This window comes from Octodon degus, unplaced genomic scaffold (assembly GCF_000260255.1).
Source record: "Octodon degus isolate 3935 unplaced genomic scaffold, OctDeg1.0 scaffold00066, whole genome shotgun sequence".
NCBI classification, from domain to species: Eukaryota; Metazoa; Chordata; class Mammalia; order Rodentia; family Octodontidae; genus Octodon; species Octodon degus.
Genome location: NW_004524642.1, coordinates 1,166,462 through 1,186,458, shown reverse-complemented (window position 1 = coordinate 1,186,458; position 19,997 = coordinate 1,166,462). Strand labels below are relative to the sequence as shown.

Genomic DNA, 19,997 nt, shown 5'->3' with positions numbered 1-19,997 from the left:
AAAATAAAATTAATCCCCAAGTTTAGTGATCCCTCAAATGAATTGAAATGATAGAGACATGATTAAATTTAGACATATAGTCATATGTAAATAATTTTTTGAAATCTCTCACTCATTGAATAAAACTTCAGTGTAGATGGCGAAGTTGGCTTATGATAGACCTGGACATTCCTAGAGCTTGCCACAGCAGTGGCTACCAGGAGGAGTAGAAGAGTAGAAACGGTATGTGTGGGGGCCAGGGGGGGTAGGCAGGCAGGTCAGAGCGAAATTTCAAGAGCACGAACAGCTGGAGAAAATCTATTCTAAAATTACTGCTGCTGGGGCTGGCGACATAGCTACAGACTAAAGCACCTGCTCAGGCAAGCGCAGAGACCACGGTTTGATCTCCAGCACCACATGCCACGCAGCCCTGCACCCGGGGCACGCTGAGCCAGCAAAAGAGTCTGGGAGTGGTGGCACACACCTGGAGCCCCAGCACTGGGGAGGCTGAAAACAGGAGGATCACTACGAGTCCAGCTGTGTAGTGAGGCCCTGTAACAACCAAATACATTAAAAAATAAAAATAAATAAAATGATTGCTGATTTAAGCAAATACACAGAGACATGAAAATAGATTACAGGCTACCAGGGGGCACTTAGGGTAAGGTAAGTCATAAAAGGCTTCCCAGTCACAGGGCTTATAGTGGGGGGTATAAAAACATTTGGGGAACAGGCGATGGCTGCACAACAATATGAATGTAATTGGTGCTACCGAACTGTATAATTAAAATTGGTTACAATGTACAGTATGTGTTATATATTATTATACAAAAAGAAACATATTGATGTGATTAATTTTGGACAGCATATTAAATTCACTTTGGAATACTTAAAGGGAAGTCATAGGTAACTTATATATTTGAAAACCAAAAGTCTGTTCGCATGTTGTAGCTACCCAAGGCCCACATGGGAGCACTGGTGCCTCGCGTGCTGAGAGCTGCCCCTCCGGGAGGATTACTGATCAGGATTTCTCAGCTCTCTAAGATGGGCTGTCACCTGTTAATGCTAAGTGAAGTGATTTACCGTCGCATCTTTCTTTTGTATCTATGTGCTTTTGCTTTTAGACTGAAATGTTCTTCGTCACCCAGTGTTACTGCAGGGATGTGAAAGTGTGTTTTTCTGGCTTCACTTCCATATGGAGCTCTCCTGCTGGTAAGTAACTTAAAGGGCTACCGTGTACACCAACATTGAATGAGAGACCATTTGTGGGAACCACTCATCCTGTGGAAGGTCGCCAGTGACTACCAAATTGATCAAGCTATATCAGAGATTAGGAAATATGACTGTCGGTGTCAAACAAAACCATGCTCTTAAACAACACTAAGGGACCAAGAACTGCCCTCCCCGGCAGCGGCAGTCACCCCAGCACCGCCATACCTGCACAGGCCCCTGTCTCGGGGTTGTATCTGTAGCCCGCAGGGCACTCACACACGTAGTCTCCTGGCGTGTTCTTGCACACGGCTTTGCCACAAACATTTGGCTTCCTAGCACATTCGTCCACATCTATAAATGAAACCAGTATGTTTTAAATTTTTTCCAATACCAATATATTCTACCAAGGGATACTATCCCTTTTTCATGGACTATGCTTATTATGTATAATGAGATATGAGACTAGGCTTGGAACACAAAAGTATTTCTCTCTATACGTACATAGGAAGCTCGACTGATGTTTATCATGTCCCTTTATCATCATAAAAAAGAGGGCTCTAGTGATTTTCTTAGTTACCAGGTCAGAGTATGAAAACAGATGGAAGAAGAGACTCAACTACCTTCTCAGTATTCTCCAAGTGTACTTCCAAGCACAAGTTTCTGGAGTATGATCTTAAACATATATTCTCTTCTTATTATGTGAAGAAAAACTTAGCAGGCTCATGGACTTCACCCTGATTCTTTGGAAACAGCCTCTTACGCCTGCCCTCGATCAGCACTTGAGTTCTAGTCTCTGATCGGTTCCTCATTACTGTTGCTAAGTATTGAAGAGTAATTCACATTTCCAGATTAAAGTGCTTATGTAGCTGCAGTTGATCCAATATAAATTTCAGTGACCCATTAACTCTTCAAAAACGCGAGACACATTTATTATGCTACATCATGGAGATGCGGACAAAGTACTGCTTATGATCACCTTTAGGTAAGCACCGAGGAGGGGAGAAGCAAGTGATCACAACAGAGGGAATGTAACTATTAATGAACATTTCTCATCTGTGTGAACAGAAAGACAATTCAGAATAGAAAATGTACTTTATGTTCTAAAAACATTGGCAGGTATTTTCCCCACAGATTGTTAGCTACAATTTCAAACATTATTCTGTTTAACATAATTTGCACAGGGCCGGTGAGATAGCTCAGCAAACTAAAGCGCCTACTTAGGCAAGCTTAGGTAGGAGCAGGAGCAGGGTTCGATCCCCAACACATGCCACACTGGCCCCATCCCAGGGGCCAGTACACTGAGACTGGGCTTGGTGGCGTGTGCCTGTAATCCCAGCGTTGGGAAGGCTGAAAAACAGGAGGATCACTACGAATCTGACTTAATAGTGAGACCCTGTAACAACCAAGTACATTAAATAATAATAATAATAATAATAATAATAATAATAATAATAATAACAACAACAACTTGTACAAAGCTAGGGCCTGGGAGATAGCTCAGTAGAATAAGCACTTGCCTGGCAAGCGCAAGGTCCTGAGTTCAATCCCTGGTACCACACACGCACACACACACACACACACACAAAAGCTAGTGGAATCAGTTCCTTGCGATGAAGGACTATTCCTGTACCTTGACTGTATCAATGTCAATATTTTGAGTGTGATGTTATATAATAAAAATATTAAATGTTACCGTGGAGGTAAAGGCTTATTTGTGATCTCTCCCTATTGCTTCTTAGAACTTAACGTGACTAATCAAAATAAGCTTTCAATTTTCAAAAAGAATTATAAAATCTATATTCTTCAAACTTGGGGAATATTGCAAAGAAACACACAGACCATATTAACTTAGCTTATAATAAGACTTTAGGAATCTAAACCGACATCAAATATCTGATGAAACATTTTATTCTTTCATATTTTGACAATTACTGGCAATGTGATCCTCTGCACATCCTCATCTTGGCAAATGTCCCGTTGTAATAACTTTAAACATGTATTCCTAAAAGCTCTGTACTTTATTATTACATATCATGGCTAAAGGACTATGTAAATGAAGAATATAAGAGCACATGTTCTGGTCACCAGGGATCTTCCTATTTTAAGAAGAAGATTTTTTCATAATTAAATACATGTGCCTATTATTAGGGGAAAAGATTGAACATTTTTTTAATTTTGAAGTCATAAATGTAGAAATCAGAATGGGCATTATTTATCCATGTAATGCATATGGTATCAATAATGATAATAGTTTTCTACAACTGGTATTTAAATGATCCAACTATTCTAAATACCCAAACTTAGATTTTCAAATAGCCAGATGAGAAAGATATATGGTCACTAAAAAGATAATGGTTTGGAAAGTAGTTTTAGTAAATGAAGTTCACTTCAGAATCATTTAACTGTATGTGAGTTTTAGAGTATTAGAGTAAACTATAAAGTACTGTTCAGTTCTTTATAAGGAAGTGAAGTCTCATTTTAAATATATACTTATTTATATTTACAAATATACTTTATATTTTATTTATATTTACTTATAACAAAATATTTTACTAAAACACACACAAGTACCCCTTCCCACACACATAATGGGAAAACAATAAAACACTTTTTGTCAGTATTACAAACCAAAGGAATTACTTCCCACTATATCTATCATAGGACTTCAAAGTGGATGAAAATTTGAATTATTATAAATACTCATGAGCAGAACGTTCCAGGAATCCCTGCAGCAATTCCTCTAACTGAATTCTGCTTTCACACAGCAAATACATTTTTATTCTAATTTATTTTATCCTATTCTAATTTCTTGCTCTTACCTCTACAGTCTTTTTTATTTGAAAGCAAATCAAAACCACTTCTGCAGGAACAATGGTAGCTTCCAGGTGTATTGTCACAAATCTGGCTGCAGCCTCCATTTACATTCAAGGGATCTTTGCATTCATTTATATCTAAAAAAGGGAAAAAATTATTTTTAATGTAAACCTCAGGGCTGGAGAGATAGCTCAGGGTACTAAAGCACTGTTTAGACAAGTACAGGAAACGCAATTCAATCCCTGGCACCACATGTCACACCAGCCCCACCCCCGGGGCATGCAGAGCCGGCCACCAAGACCCAGCATGGTGGTGCACGCCTGTAATCCCAGTGCTGGGGAGGCTGAAAACAGGAGGATCACTATGAGTCTGAGCTGTAGCAACCAAATACATTAAAAAAAAAAAAAAAAAAAAAACTCAGAGAAGTTTCCATGTGGCCAACCCAGATGAGCCAGGTGGGTTGACTGTACGTACCGAATTCACACCTCTCTCCTTGCCAGCCTGGCTTACAGACGCAGGTGAACGCAGCTTGGCCATCTTTGCAGCTCATGTACCCGTCTTTGTTGCATGGTAGAGGATCACATTGGTCTGGAATAGCTGAAGGAAACAGACATCTATTTAATGTTTACTTTATGTTGTGGTGAAATAATAATATTTTCCCTTTTCTAAAAAATTATTATATGAAGCCTATAACTGATGGAAAAAAATGACTTCTTCCATCTAATACTTTTTTCATTAAATGAGAATCTATTCACAAATGTTTATAATTATTTTGTAAAAGGACACCACTCTTACATGGTACATATACAATGCTTTGTAACCATACTGTAGAAATGTATTATCTTTTTTTAAACCTAAAATAATCCCATGAATAAGAGACATGAAACAAACTTGACTTTAAAAAATCACTAGGTCCTTCTAAATTGGGGTATGGTGGAATAACTGCAAACAGATTTACCCTCCTGGATTAAATAACGTATGCTCTTGTATTCTTCATCTACATAGTCCTTTAGCCATCTTATTTAATAATAAAGTACATATATATATATATTTCATGATATTTAATAATAAAGTACATATACATATTTCACATATATATGTGAAATAATTGTTTTCAAACATTAGAGAAAGCCATGATTCCCACGGGGAAGGAATAAACACGGGTCACATCACTGCCTGGGGACTGTTTCAGGCCACAGCGTACACCTGGGGAGCCCTCAAGATCTCTCTAGGGTACGAAGACCAACAGTGCAGCTTGCAGAGGCCAGACTAAGATTTTGCCCGTCAGAAGATGAGAGGCCTGTGTGGAAGGAGCCGGAGACGGCCTGCAGCGCTCTCCGGCCCGAGGATCGGCACAGGACGGTTCCAGAGTTCACTTTGCACTACGCACGGTTCACTGTAACTAGCCGGGCTGAAAACACTCCATGACACAGAAGCCGTCAGAGAGAACACTGGCAAGATCCCAGTCCTCCTCTTTTTTTTTTTTTTTTTCCAATGGGAGAATGTTTAATAAATGGTACTGAGATAAACAGGTATCTGTTTCAATCAAAAATAAATCCTTAAATATTGCACCATATAGAAAAATACATTATCATGATGAAGAGTAGAAAATAAAAACGCAAATACCCAAACTTCTACATATTAGTTTAGGGGACTCACAGGCTAAAACCCATCCACAGATCCTAGGTTATTACACAAAAACTTGTTAATTATACCTTCTATTAAAATCTCAATGCCAAAAAAAAAAAAAAAATCACCTCAATGTCAAATCATTTTGTAGTGAAATATATATACATACATATATATATATGTCAAGGTTGTATATGGTTAGATGCTTTTCTCTTGTTGCTGAGACAAACTACCTGATCCCAGAGTTAAGGGAGGAAAGGTTTCTTGAGCTAACAGCTTGTGGAGGTTTCAGTCCATACTCAGCTGGCTCCAAGGCAGGGTGACGTAGTGAGGGGCAACAGCTCAAGGTGGCAGAAGACAACAGAAGCAGCCAGAGCAAAAGGGGAGGGGCTGGAAGCTCCTTTTCGTCGCTTACACCGTGAGCAAGCTGTCCCCCTCCCCTAGGGTGGGCATAGTGCTCACGCCATCTCCACACCCTCCTCCTCTCGCACAGGATGAAGGTGTTTACAGAGGGGGAACCCTGGCTCCTGGCTAAGTGGCTTAATTATATTTCCAATCTTCTCAAGTTGACAAATAGATCAACCATTACAGACATACTATATAATTTTGCAACAACAGCCAGAGCAAACCAGTTGGAAATACAGTTTCTGAAGTTAATGACCTAGAGTTGACAAGGAACACTATTCAGCTCAAACCTTAGCGAAAATTTCTTTTTTGGAGTAAAAGTGCAGCATTTACAAATGAGTGACAAAAAAATTGAATGACAGTCTTTCATACGGAGTTGGAAAACACTTCCTTGCCAGGGACACAATCCTTCAAGAATTCACTTGTTGAGTTTTCAGCATCAATTTCTATTAAATAGTTTTGCTGGCAGGATTTCTAGTTTGTTTCACCGTTTGAATGTGTGGCAGAGGTACTAACCAGTGATGCAGCTCCTTAGGTCTGGGTAAGCGTTGGTGGACAGACGTGCAGCAGTAAATACTCCAGCTCGGAAAGAGCCAAGACAAGCTGTAAAAAAATAAACCAAAAAAAACTTAGAGCAGCCACATCTAGTTGATCTGAAATCATGGCAGAAATTATTTCAAAGAAATCAGACATTTACATTCCTGCGAATTCCCAAGATGTAGTACTCAGAAAGTCAACCCTAAATGTTTCCATCTACCTTCCTTTCAAAATTTAAACAAGAGAAACAAAGTTTACATTTGTATTCTGGATGATCCTTATACAATATATTCCCACTTCCCTTGAGAAATTACCATTATTCAAAACACACTTTGATTAACACTGGCTATTAAAAGATGTTTACTCCTTTTTTTTTTGGCCAGCTCAGCCCACCCTGAGGGCAGGGCTGGCACAGCATGTGGTACCCTGTGCCTGCTAAGCTTACCTCAGAAGGGCCTTAGACCACTGAGCTATCTCGCCGACCCCTAAAAGATGTGACACTATATAAGTAGACTAAACAAATGTGTACACAAATACATATTCTAATTTATAGTAGTCTAAGAATATATCACAATAATGAAAAGATGTGGGGTCTTGGGTCAGAGAGATGGCTCAGTGATCTAAGCATCTGCCTGGCAAGATGGGGACCCAGATTAGATCCCCTGGCCCAGCCCTGGGTGTGCCGAGCCAGCCACCCAAACCTGGAGCGGTAGTGTGCTCCTGTAATCCCAGCACTGGGGAGGCAGAGGCAGGAAGATCACCAGGAGTCCAGCCTGTGTAGTAAGACCCTGTACCAAATACATAATTTTTTTTTAAAGGGGGGTCTTCTATGCAGAATCTTGTGGTTGTCAGGGAAGTAAAGGGCCTTAAAGACGAAGAGAATGAGGTGACCCACAGAGGAAAGGTGTCTGGCATATTCTTGAGGTCCCCTTTCCATCTGAAGGACTGAGGTAGTACTGTTGAAACTAAGCAGGCAGGTAGAATTCCATAACCACACTATTAGTTTCTTCTTCTGGGATGTTATTTGGTGTTACTATGGTTTTTTTCAGGACTTCTCATCAAAACATCCTGTGATGAGGGTTGGCGAGATAGCTCAGCAGACTAAGCACCTGCTTAGGCAAGCACAAGGACCCCGGTTCAATCCCAGGCACCATGCGCTGTGCCAGCCCCACCCCCAGGTGCACTGAGCCGGCCACTGAGACCCAGCACGGTGGTGCACCCCTGTAATCCCAGTGCTGAGGACGCTGAAAACAGGGGGCGGCCAAGCTGCAGAGAGAGACCACGTACCAAACACACTAAAAACAAACAAAACCCTGTGCTGTAACGGAAGCACTACAGCCTCGCGCCTTTCATGTCTACCTTCCTTTTTTCTTGGTATTAATATCCTGTGCTACTCCACCAGCAAGGAGGGTCAAACTCGTTCTTTACTAGACAAACAACTCATTTCAAACTTAGCTTGTTTGCATCATGGCTTCCTTCAATTAAATCTTGTCACCCAGGAAAGTGAGGACCCAAAGCCATGTCGCACCGGCTGTGGAAGCCCAGTCTTCCCAGTGCACGTCAGTGTATTCGCTTGAACTCCTTTCTCCGAGAATCACGACAAAGACTGACTCACCAGGCCCACTTCGGTCCAGCTCAGACACAGATTGTTGATTGATGTGTGTGTTCTAAATCACTGAGAGCGACATTCAGGACAGATCTAAAGTCTGGAGAACGCGTTCATGGAGTTCCTAACTCTGACAAATCTGGCAACAAACACTAGGCCTTTCCACGCTGCCTCTGTTAGCACTGAGGCTGCTGCCTCCGCGTCTTCTCTCTGCTTACTTCTCGCTTCCCGCACTGCCTGTGTGGCGGCTAGGCTGTCTACAGCCGCAGTCCTTCCACCTTTGGCCTGTTCTCTATGCCCAGGATAACTTTTTTTCCAAAAGATTTTTTTGTTCTTGTGTGTAGTGTTGTCTCAGGTCATTCAGACCTAAATTTTTCTCAGTATGTTGAGTTATGCCTTCAATAGAATGTGACACGTTTCCCAAGATCCATCCGCATCTGTCCATGCAGATACTTTCCTTGTCACTTTGATTTTATTTACATCATTGACCAGGCCTTCAAATTGTCTGAGCCTTCCCTTCGAAGGACTCTTATTTGACCCGTGGTTGTGTAAGCAAAATCTCCTTACCGTCTCCAGTCCTAGCTTCCCGTCCCACACTGGGCAGCATGAAGGTGACTTCCCAGTTTCTGTGTGGAGCGTACTTCACATATACGGCACATGCGGTGGCTGAAACCCCTGACCGCCACTCATTTCGAGTAATGGGACTTCTCTTAGTGAAAGGCCTTTTGAATTTTTATTAGTAGTTTCATCATGTTCTAAAATGTGGTCTTTATCTCAAACTATTAAGGGAACGCAAAGTCACTGTAGTTAATTTGAATCTTACTGATGAAAAAGTTTTCATTAAGAATGAAACTTTTTGGGCCGGCCAGATAGCTCAGCAGACTAGGGCTCCTGCGTAGGCAGAGTGCAGTGGCTGGGCTTTGACCCCTGGCGTGCAGCGCCAGCTCCGCCCCAGGGGCACGCTGAGTGGGCGACTGAGACTGGGAGTGGTGGCGCGCACCTATAATCCTAGCACTTGGGAGGCTGTAAACAGGAGAAGCACTGGAAGTCAGATCTACTTAGTGAGATCCTGTACTAAATACAATAAATAAATAAATAAATAAATAAATAAATAAATAAAGGCTGAGGAGATAGCTTAGTAGAATAAGCACTTGCCTGGCAGGCGCAGGGTCCGAGTTCAATCTCCAGTACAGCAAAAAATAAAATAAAATATAATAAAATAAAATTTCTTTTTAAAAAAAGAATGAAATAAGCACCTCCTTAGGCAAGCAGAGGGACCAGGGTTCGATCCCCTATACTACATACTGCACCAGCTCCATCCCCAGGTGTGCTGAGCCGGCCACCAGATGAGACATGGTGGCACACACTGTAATCCCAGCTCTGGGGAAGGTGAAACAGAAGGATCACCATGAGTCCAGGCTGTATAGTAAGACCCTGTACCAAATACATTTTAAAAAAAAAATAAAATTTTTTTGTTACTACACTTATTTATTTATTTATTTATTTATTTTTTGGCAGAACTGGGGATTAAACTCAGGCCCTTGTGCTTTCCAGGCAAGTGCTTATTCTACTGAGGTATCTCTCCAGTCCTCCAGTTTTATTTTAATGAGGCTGAGGTATACACGTGCCTCAAGGAAGCCCCAGCACTCCTGAGAGCCGCACTGTATTGGTCAGCTGCCCCTTGCTGGACACAGCACCCAACACTCACAGATGAAAGGAGCAAAGCTACAATTTGGATCATAGTTTCAAGAGATTTAGTCCATGGCAGATACTAAGGGACAAAGATCATGACAGAAGGGCATGACAGTGCAAAGAGTCTTGGCTCATGGGAGCCAGGAAGCAGGAGAAAGTATGCCAGAGTGGAAGGGGCAAGAAACTAGAAAAAGTGCCCACTGCCACACTCCCATGCCCCACCCAGGCACACCAAAAAGTGTAACCCACCAATGCCACTCAAGTTGACATAATCAATTTTATCAATCACACACGTGTATTCATTGCTAGGTCTTCAGGTCATCCAGAGCCTGAAACATACAATTGGGGGGTCTCCTGGGGGGGCTCAGGGTCTCATGCTTGCCAGGCAGGTGCTGGGCCACTGAGCTATCTTCCCAGCCCCGAAACACACAGTCTTTATGCATGAAGACTTGTTTTTTGCTAGTATCCTTGGTAAGCTTGCCATTTTTTCTTATAAGACTCCAAATTTATTCCATTTTTTTCACCAGTCAGTAAATATAAATATTTTGTTCACTATCAACTTTAAAAAGAAGCTCTTCTGTGGGGGACTCAGGTCAATAATTTCTGACATTGCCAGTTAAACAGAAGACCCAATGCTATTATGGGCTACTGGACTCTTTCAGAATATTTTGCTGAGTTTACACACCTATAATATTCAATAACGGAACTTAGAAAAAATGGGGTATACCGATGAATGTCCATTTTATATCTGTGTATTCAAAGTGGTTGGGATAGATATATAGTTGCATTCTCTTAATGAATAGAATGATTTGTTCTAATGGTGTTTGTAAATAGGATCACAAGTCTGCATCTTGTACAGCAATTAACCACTGAGAAGAATATATGCAGTGTGTTATTTGTTGAAACTGTACTTCCGATTAGATTTGAAACTGTTTCATTGCTATCTGTTTATCAATAAAACTCTGAAAAAAAAAAAAAAAAAGAAGCTCTTCTTTCACTGGGTGCTTTTCTTTCCAGCTCATCCTCGTCAGTGGCCCCCGTGATTGGCATTCTTGTTGTGATGATCGATATAACTTTCTGAAAAACTTAAAGTCTACATGCAAAAATACAATAAATACCAGAATCGTGAAAAATAGGTGTTCGGCAGCTTCTTAAACAAAAACAAAAATTAAATAAGAAGTGAAACAGACATTGGGTAAGCAGAAAAATTAACTGTCACATAAATCTATGTCTGTAATTCTGCAGCACAGAAACATTCCAACTGCAACCTGAGGCTGGCTTAGTGTCTGTAATTAAGTCAACAGAAGCTCATGTTTCTCAGCCACTTGTGGTTCTTCTAATGCTCACAGAGACTTTGTGGGGCTTCTTCACATCACAAAACGTGTTTACCTCATTGCTTTTGCTCCTGACTACAACCTTGTGAAATTACATATAGCAACCTAGGACATATACTTAGGAAACTAAAAAAGAGTAGTTGACATACTAGAGATAAAGTATTTAGGGACCAATAGTAACTAGGGATCCCACAGTGCAAAACCACACAGTGCTTCCTAGCCGCCACTGGAGACATACGTAGGACGGAGCGTTAGGAAACACCAGCACTCTGTGCCCGGGCGCCCTGGGCATGCTGTGCTGGCCACTGAAGCCGGGCGTGGCAGTGCACGCCTGTGATGGCAGCACTGGGCTGAGGCAGGAGCATCGCTATGAGTCTGAGCTGAGCTATGTAGGGAGACCCTGTGCCAGATAAATGAATGATTTTTTAAAAAAAGAATGCACCGGTAGTATTTGCTTATAGAAAATGTACATGCGATCATGGTGGTCCTTTAGGCACCGCAAGAAACCTTAGCAGTTTTAGGTCATGAGTATTGTTACCTCCAATTCATTTTTTTTCTCAATGTTATGGTTTGTGATCTAGTTGTCCCGGCAAAGCCTCATGCAGTCATGGGGTGGACTTCTACAGCCTTTTTGTTTGTTTTTGTGGTACCAGGGATCAAACTCAGGACCTTGCACTTGCCAGGCAACCACTTATTCCACTGAGATATCTCCCTGGCCCTTAGAGTTTGGATTAACTCATGATCCACTGGGATTATGGGTGTGAGAGCTGCTTGGATTATGTGTGTGAGGGCTACTCCCAGCCTGGCAGATAGTCTGAATGCAACAGAAGGGAGACGGACTTGCTCTCTGCAGCCATTGTTACTGCTACTCCTCCCTTTTGCTCTTGCTGTTTTGCTATATTGTGTCACCAGGAACTGCCTCCCTCGGCCATGTGCCAGTCTACCTTGGAGCCAGCCGAGTATGGACTGAAACCTCCAGTAACCGTGAGCTACATAAGCCTTTGCTTCCTTCATTTTGCGTGTTGAGCATGTATCTAGCAATAAGAGACGAGCAGCTGAGACACCTGAATCACCCACTCCAAGACAGTTCACTCTAGTGTAAAGATTTCATTACGATTATTATTTTGAAGAAAGTGTCATTTTGCATTTCTTGACAAACCAGACAGTGAATGGCAGCCAAACTTTCAAAGCCCTGGTCCCTTGCCTCCTGCCCCATCTGCCAGGCACAGACTGCAGGCTGGGAGGACAGCTCACCAAACATGAACTTCTGTACAAGCAATCCCGACTCTCCTTCTGGGAAGAGGCCTCCTCTTCAAGTTAGAAGCAACCGTCTCTGCACCAAGGCAGTCAGCCTCCCTCTCACTTAACCTGCACTTTCAACTCTGACTGTTCCCCAAGAGAAAGAGGATGTCTGCGTCATCAAGACAGATAACCATGATTCTGAAATTATGAGAACTCTCCAACCAGAGGTATAAACTCAAAGCTCACCTTCGGACCTAGCCACCAACCACGCTGCCTCCCTGTGACGCCCATTGCTGACCCATTGCTGACCGACGTCATGAGAGGCACACACACCCAGCCACACACCAGCCTGACAGACTGCTACCAACTTGGGCAAGATTTCCACACGGCCAACAATGCCGCCATCACCCTGCAATCTGTGGTTCCCAACCCATACACCCTTTTTGGGACTGAAATGCCAGAGTTTGTGCACTCTCCCACTCCTTGGGGGAGGCCCTAGCGATGGATTTGGCTCTGGGACAACCTGTTGCTCTGCCCTTCCAGCTCCAGCACAGTCTCCTGAGAAAGAAAAAGCTGAAGCTTCAAAGCCACAAAATACCTATAAATGGCTGTTACGGTTAATGTCTAGGTGCCCCCAAAGCTTCATGCAGTCATGGGGCATGGTTCTAGACTTTGTGATTGATTCATGAGCCAAGGCTGGGATTACGGGTCTGAGTACTGCTGGGATTATGGGTGTAAGTGCTACCCCCAGCATGGGGCAGACAGCCTGAGGACAATACAAGGAGAGAAACTCGTTCGCTGTTGCCATTGCTGCTGCTACTCCTCCCATGTGCTCTTGCTGTTTCGCTGTTTTCCACTGCTGTGAACAGCTGCCCTCTGCCATGGGTTACTCTGCCTTGGAGCCAACCCAGCACGCACTGAAACCTTCACAAACTGAGAGCTAAATAAACCTTCCCCTTGTTAATTTGGGGTGTTGGGTATTTTCTCCCTGCAATGAATGAAAATTACCTGAGACAATGGCCAAACTGCTAAATACACCTCTTCTGCCTATAAAAACAAACAAACAAAACAAAAGAAAACAACAAAACAACGGTACAGAATATTGTCCAGTTCAGTGCACCCCAGTCTTCTGCCACCCACAGCCTGCTGGTACACCTGTCTAGACCTAAAGATGGCCTTGTCCCGCCTTTGGTTGGTTCTAGTCAGCCAGGCCCTCCTTGCCTGCAAATGGAAAGACCACAGTTATAGACTCAAAAGTCAACTGCCCTAGGGCCGACAAGATAGCTAAGTGGTCTAGTGCACCTGTTTAGACAAGCATAGGCAAACACGGGGACCACGGTTTGATTCCCCAGAACCACATGTCAGGCCAGCACTGCCCCACCCCAGCCACAAAAAAAAAATTATAAAAAAAGTCAACTGGGGCCTGGGAGATGGCTCAGTGGAGTAAGCGCTTCACTGGCAAGCGCAAGGGCCTGAGTTCAATCCCCGGTTCTGGGAAAAAAAAAAAAAAAAAAAAAAGTCAACTGCCCGGGACTCAACCTCCTGGAGGTTCAAAACCTTGTCTGCCCTCTCTGCGGAAGCCCTCATAGCTGACTTCGCTTGTTTCCCGCACAATGATTAGGGCAAGCCCTTGGATCCGTTCCCGAAGGGCTTCCTCCCCACTTTGGCTTTGCACTCATACCCACTGTCCTTCTGACCGGGAAAGCTGACGAGCTCCCCTGAGGCGGAGCCCCAGCTGCCCAGGTGACACGTGCTGTCCTGTGCCTCTTGATTAACTGCGGAGTGCTCAATCCTGCCACAAAGCTGCTCACCCAGCGGGGTCCACCAGACCATGACAGAAAAATAAACCCCTGACAGAGGCTGAGTACACTCTGTTTATGAATGGAAGGAGCTCTGTTAGGAGTGGGGTCTGACAGGTTAGAGACTCTGTGTCACCTTGGACGAAGTCGTATTGGCCAAAGCTGTCCTTCTACTGCTTCCCATGCTGCTTGGAAATCTGCCAGCAAGGATGCCAAACCTACGCCCCTATGCCCCTTTGGGGATCCAACTGACTGAAACATCAACCCCAGCCAGAAACATTTTACCCAGTCAGAAGATCAGAGCCAGACTTGCCCCACGGCTGCTCTACAAGCTCAAGTAGTGGCATTTGTACCAAGCCCTGAGGCAGCTCAGGCTTCAGTGCCACTGGCCCTGGCCACGTGCATTGTAGTGGACTCTCCCCATTTAAAGACAGGCAGATAGATTACAAAAAATAAAACCATACAGAGGTTACAAATTCCTGTTAGTGCTCATCTGCACCTACTCAGGCTCGCTTGAGATACTCCCTCCCCACACCGAAAAAAACAACAGTTTATACAGTTCTGCTACTAGCAGCTACACTTGTAGACATTTCTGCACACACATATAACCCAGATGCATAATAACTATCTCTATAAATTTCAGAAAGCCAGCCTCAGATCTACTGGAAAATTTACCAGGCCTGGATGCAGGCTCTGAAGAGATAAAGCACTCAAAGCCCTGCTCTGTTCACTCCGGATACTGACCAAGCCACACATGGCTGAAGCCTGCAGACTCCATTCACAGGACTGTTCCTTTCTTATTCTCCGTGATTTTTGTGTATTTTCAGAGTGCTTACCCCAGTCCTTGCTTCCCCACCACCTGCTAGCTCTGGATTTTGCCTAAAACTCTATGGACAGTTGCTCCAAGATATAGAACAGTCAAATGCTTGACCAAGATTTGATGAGCGTCACAGGGAAAATGGATATTCTCCCATATCAAATTCACTCCCTCAGTACCTTGTCAGCATAAAGTTACAGAATAGACAGGCCTAGTTATGTCTCTTCCTAAAAGCAACTGAGGAAGAAACTCATTAATTAGTGAGACAATCTTGGGGACCACGACCAGGGCCCCCCAGGATAGCTGACAGTGGTGATGGTCCTGCTTCTTACTGGGCCTCCTCTCAAGAGATCACATGAAATGTGTCCAGCAAAGATTTTGCAGAGAAATTCAGAGGCAGTAAGGAGAGTCACATGGAGAGAAAACACTCTCTCAGGCTTTCACAGAGAGCACATTGGCCAAGCAATGGCCGTGACTCATCCACATGGCTGACACTGACAAAGGATCTACACTCTGAGGTAGAAGATCTCAGCATAAATCCTGAGGGGATTTCACTGACCTTATCAGACCCAAAAGCTACAACTCTTGTTGCATAGGTCCTGCTTTACCTTGGTCTTAAGCATCCAGAAGAAAAGTATAAAAACAAAGTATAAGAAGTAAGGTCATGCTGTTATGTTGAGCTGTAGGGGACTCAGGTCAACAATTTCTGACACTGCCAGTGAAGCAGAAGACCCAATAATATTATGGGCTACTGGACTCTTTTAGAACATTTTGCTGAGTTAACACACCTATAATATTCAAGTGATGGAACTAAACAAAAAAGGGACAGATGAATGTCCATTTTGTATCTGTGTATTCAAAGTGGTTAGGATAGATATATAGTTGCATTCTCTTAATGAATACAGGGATTTGTTCTAATAGCGTTTGTAAATAGGATATCATGTCAGCATCTTGTACAGCAATTAACCACTAGAAAGAATGTATACAATGTGTTAGTTATTGAGACTGTCCTACCAGTTTGGTTTGAAACTGTCTCATTGCTACTTGTTTCTCAATTAAATTATGGGGAAAAAAAAGTCAAAACAGAAATTAAAAGGCAGGAAAGGCAGCAGAAGATGCCTCCGTCGGCCAGTATACTCCAGTTTGTTAGGAGCTCAGGCGACAGTGCCAGACACAGCTCCTTTTACTTTGCTTCTTAGAAATGGCTGGTCACTGTGACATGTACCTGGTCGCTCTGCTGCATGGTATAAGAACCAGTCCCCAACTGACAAGCCAATCTGTCTGTGTGCTCCTGGCTCGCTCATCCCACGTAATCTCTAGCCCCCCAGAAAACAGAGCCTGTGTTTCAGGAGTGATCCCGACCAGTGCCCAGCTACATAAAAATCTGCCTCCAGATGCTGGGTGTCCTTTCAGTGTTTCTGTCTGGATTTGTCAGTTCTAAAAAATAGTTCAATGGCCCACTGTCATCTAATCAAAAGTGGTCCTGGATTATATTGGAGTCAGAGTCAGGTAAAACTTGCTCTTCTTCAAGAAACTACTTTATACCCTGGTGCATTTAAGACGCAGAACCTTAGGCCGAATATAGCTCCATGGCACAGTGCCTGCCTGGCAAGGACAGGGTCCTGAGTTCAATTTCAGATACAAAAAAAAAAAAAAAAGAAAAAGAAAATAGCCATATGCAGAATGTTTATTTGACTTCAGCAAACGCTGAAGTGACCTATAATCTTTCTCAGGTATTATTATTATTCTTACATTTTGAAAAGTGTACCACTCACTGCTGAAGAAAATGGAGTTACGTTTTGTCCCTAGTTCCACTCCTATTCACACCTCCGGGCAAAAATCTCAATGGGTTAGTGTGCCTTTTAAAAACATGCATGTGTTCTTATAAAACACACATTTACAACTTTGTGTTCACTTGTTTTCATTTCAGTAAGTGGCTTTGTACTGTACATCATGTTCTCTGACATGCTTTATTCAGCACTGTAATTTTATGATTGTTCCCGTTGGCTACACTTAATTTCTTGCTTCTAAATGCTAATCATTCCTTCACAGCATGTGCCATCCAATTCTACAATCCTCCCTACCTAGTATAAATACTCTAGATTGACTCCAAATTCCCACCTCTGTAATGAATATCCTCATACATGTCTTCCTAGTGTCTTGAGGATTTTTTATATTTATTTATTTATTTATTTATTTATTTATTTATTTTACTTTTTATGTATTTGGCACAGGGTCTCACTACACTGCTGGACTTGTAGTGATCCTCCTATTTTCAGCTTCCCCAGGGCTGGAATTACAGGTGTGCACCACTATGCCTGGTCTCAGTGGCCGGTGCATTGCACCCAGGGGTGGGGTGCAGCATGTGGTGCCGGGATCAAACCCGGTTCCTGTGCTTGCCTAAGCAGGTGCTGAGTCCACTGAGCTATCACACTAGACCTTCTAATTGTAAACTAAGATGATAACATGGTCTTTCCTCCACCTCAACAATACCAATTCTTACTTTGTGTTTAGAAAGTAACTTTAAAAAGACTTTTTTATGAATATACATCTATCATCCCATCATCCTTTAAAGATACAGCATGAGAGGGGTTTACAAAATTTTGTTGCATTTTCGTATTAATATATACAAAAATCATCATCTCACAATTCACATTAACTGCCAAAGTTTGATAGTAGTAGGTAGAGAAGCAATGACAAGGGAAAAACAAAGTAAAGACAATAGGAACAGAAAATGAGGAAAGAAAAACAGAGGACTAGCAAACAAGCATTCTATGGGTGTGATGGTACACATCTCTAATCCAGCTCTGGGGAGGCTGAAACAGGAGGATCACTGTAAGAATGAGGCCATCCTGGGCTACATGGTAAGACCATGTTTCAAGACACAGACCTGGAAATGGAAACCAAGCCAAGCCCAACCAAAACAAGCAAAAATCCTCATTAGCACTACTGCAATACTTCCTCCTTTTGTTTCCTTCTGAAAATTCATTAAGGAAATTATTCTACCCATGTGGAGAACAAGAAAGCTATAGCGCGGGGAGGATAGTTTGTTGGGAGACGAGGGAGGAGAGTTTAACTTCTTGCAAAACCAAACCTAACCAAAACAAACTAAAAGATCTTGCAGTGTCCTACAGACACTGCTGAAATGACGCCTTACACTTGGTGTCCGGGTGCACAGAGAGGCCGTGTCTGACAGGTGAGGTTTCCTAGTTCAGGGTGCACCTTAAACGTATGACCTTTACTGTCATATACACTTAAAGAGAGGAAAACATCTCAGGAGCTATAAAACCAGTGACTGATTCTACAGTGGGCCTTCTACCCCGAGAGCTCGGCTTTTAGCCTGTTATTGTCCTAAAGGGTAGGATACAAGGTCCTAGCACCATCCTAGCATTAAGGATTCCTAGGAAGGGGTAAATAGTCCCCGTCTCAATATGGCACAGAAACTGATGCTCTGGCACCAGAATACGGCAAAATAAACACAAATTTGTAAAAAATAAAGCTTTAAACTATAATTAAGGACTCTGATTTTGAGAGAAGTGAGTTTAACTGACATTATTTACAAAACTATAGTAGTAATTCTAAACTGCATATTATGAATGCATATCTAAGTTTATTTTTGCATTTTTTTCCAAAGATTTCTTTGTTGTTCATGCTGCAAAGGGTAAGATAAGATGAAAAGATATATAAATGAGAGACATTCGGACCTAAAGGAAGGACACCTCACCAAGGGCTCTGGACCCGTGGAGAATCCTGGCAGAAACTGGTGCACAAATCACACTGCATTTTGATTGTCTGAAAATGCTGACACCAGTCCCAAGTACTATTAATATAAAACCTTTCTACATTTGCTTTAAGCAAACAGGAATGTGGGGAACAGGTAAATTTGGAGGTCAATCACACATATGGGCTTAGGCCAGGCCAGCTTGAGAGGACAGAGCACCCAAGATGAGCCACGCGAACAAGCTGCACCAGTCTCAGAAGGCCTGCTGTCCTAGGCTACCATGCAGGCAGGTTGCTGGGCAAGGGGTGCCACATAACATCAACCTGCCGGATGCACTGTGGTGGTTGAGGGGTTCCTCCTCCCATCTAGAGAGAGGGCTCCACCTGACCCCGGCTTTCTCTATTCCGACTATTTCTCCATCCTCCACCCTGAACTTTGAGACCTGCACTACATGCGGCATGAGCCTTGGTATCTTTGGTATTAATTTAAGTGAAGCCATCTAATGTACGTTTATGAGAAAAATACTTGAGCCCAAGCTTGGTGAGTGTGTGGGAGAGCTTCTGGCTACCCTGCGCTGGCGGGACCTGCCAGTCCCAGCCCAGGTGCAGCGTGGGTGAGACCCTCTTCCACTCCCTTGGGACACCCCACCACCACTTCACAGCATACCCCCAACCCGCCTGCCGAGTAGGAATTTCTGCCACATCCTGGGATCTCCCAGATCCAGTCCTACCCCAGGCCTGGTGGGTGTGTGGGAGAGCTGCCTCTCCTCCCTACTTCAACTTGTCCCCTCCAGACTCAGCTCAGGCCTGGCATACAGGCCTGAAGTAAAACCCTGCCACTGCAATCCCTGCAGAAAGAGTAGGGGAGAGAACCACCCACCTAGTCCAGAAGCAGAACATCTTGCCAGAGGGGCACAACAGGTTCCATCACAAGGGCAGCAGCAGGAAGGAGCTGAGCACAGCAGCCAGACCCAAGCCAGGTACATCTGAATATATCCAAACTTTGTAGATCTGCACCTGAACTTCAGTAGGTGCTAAGGTTATAACTGTACCAAAGCTCTACAACAAAGGTCAGAAGACAGTGCTACAGAAAATGACAATGAGAAGGAGCAAAATGCAATATCAGAACCCAAGCCCCCCCCATAACAAGTGCAGAGGACACTAACACAGAACAAATTGGGAATCATACAGCTGAAAGCAATGAATCAATG

The 19,997-nt window shown here is 43.2% G+C and overlaps 1 protein-coding gene across 1 annotated transcript in view; it reads right to left on the bottom strand.

Moving 5' to 3' along the window:
• The window catches only part of Pros1 (protein S), a 60,141-nt gene that overhangs the window by 28,769 nt on the left and 11,375 nt on the right, over nt 1-19,997 (bottom strand). Inside the window, exons 4-7 of the mRNA XM_004634830.2 lie at nt 6,556-6,642; nt 4,480-4,602; nt 4,011-4,142; nt 1,417-1,542 (exon numbers count right to left, since the gene is read on the bottom strand). Coding sequence (XP_004634887.1) covers nt 1,417-1,542; nt 4,011-4,142; nt 4,480-4,602; nt 6,556-6,642 — 468 coding nt within the window. The remainder of the gene's footprint in view (nt 1-1,416; nt 1,543-4,010; nt 4,143-4,479; nt 4,603-6,555; nt 6,643-19,997) is intronic.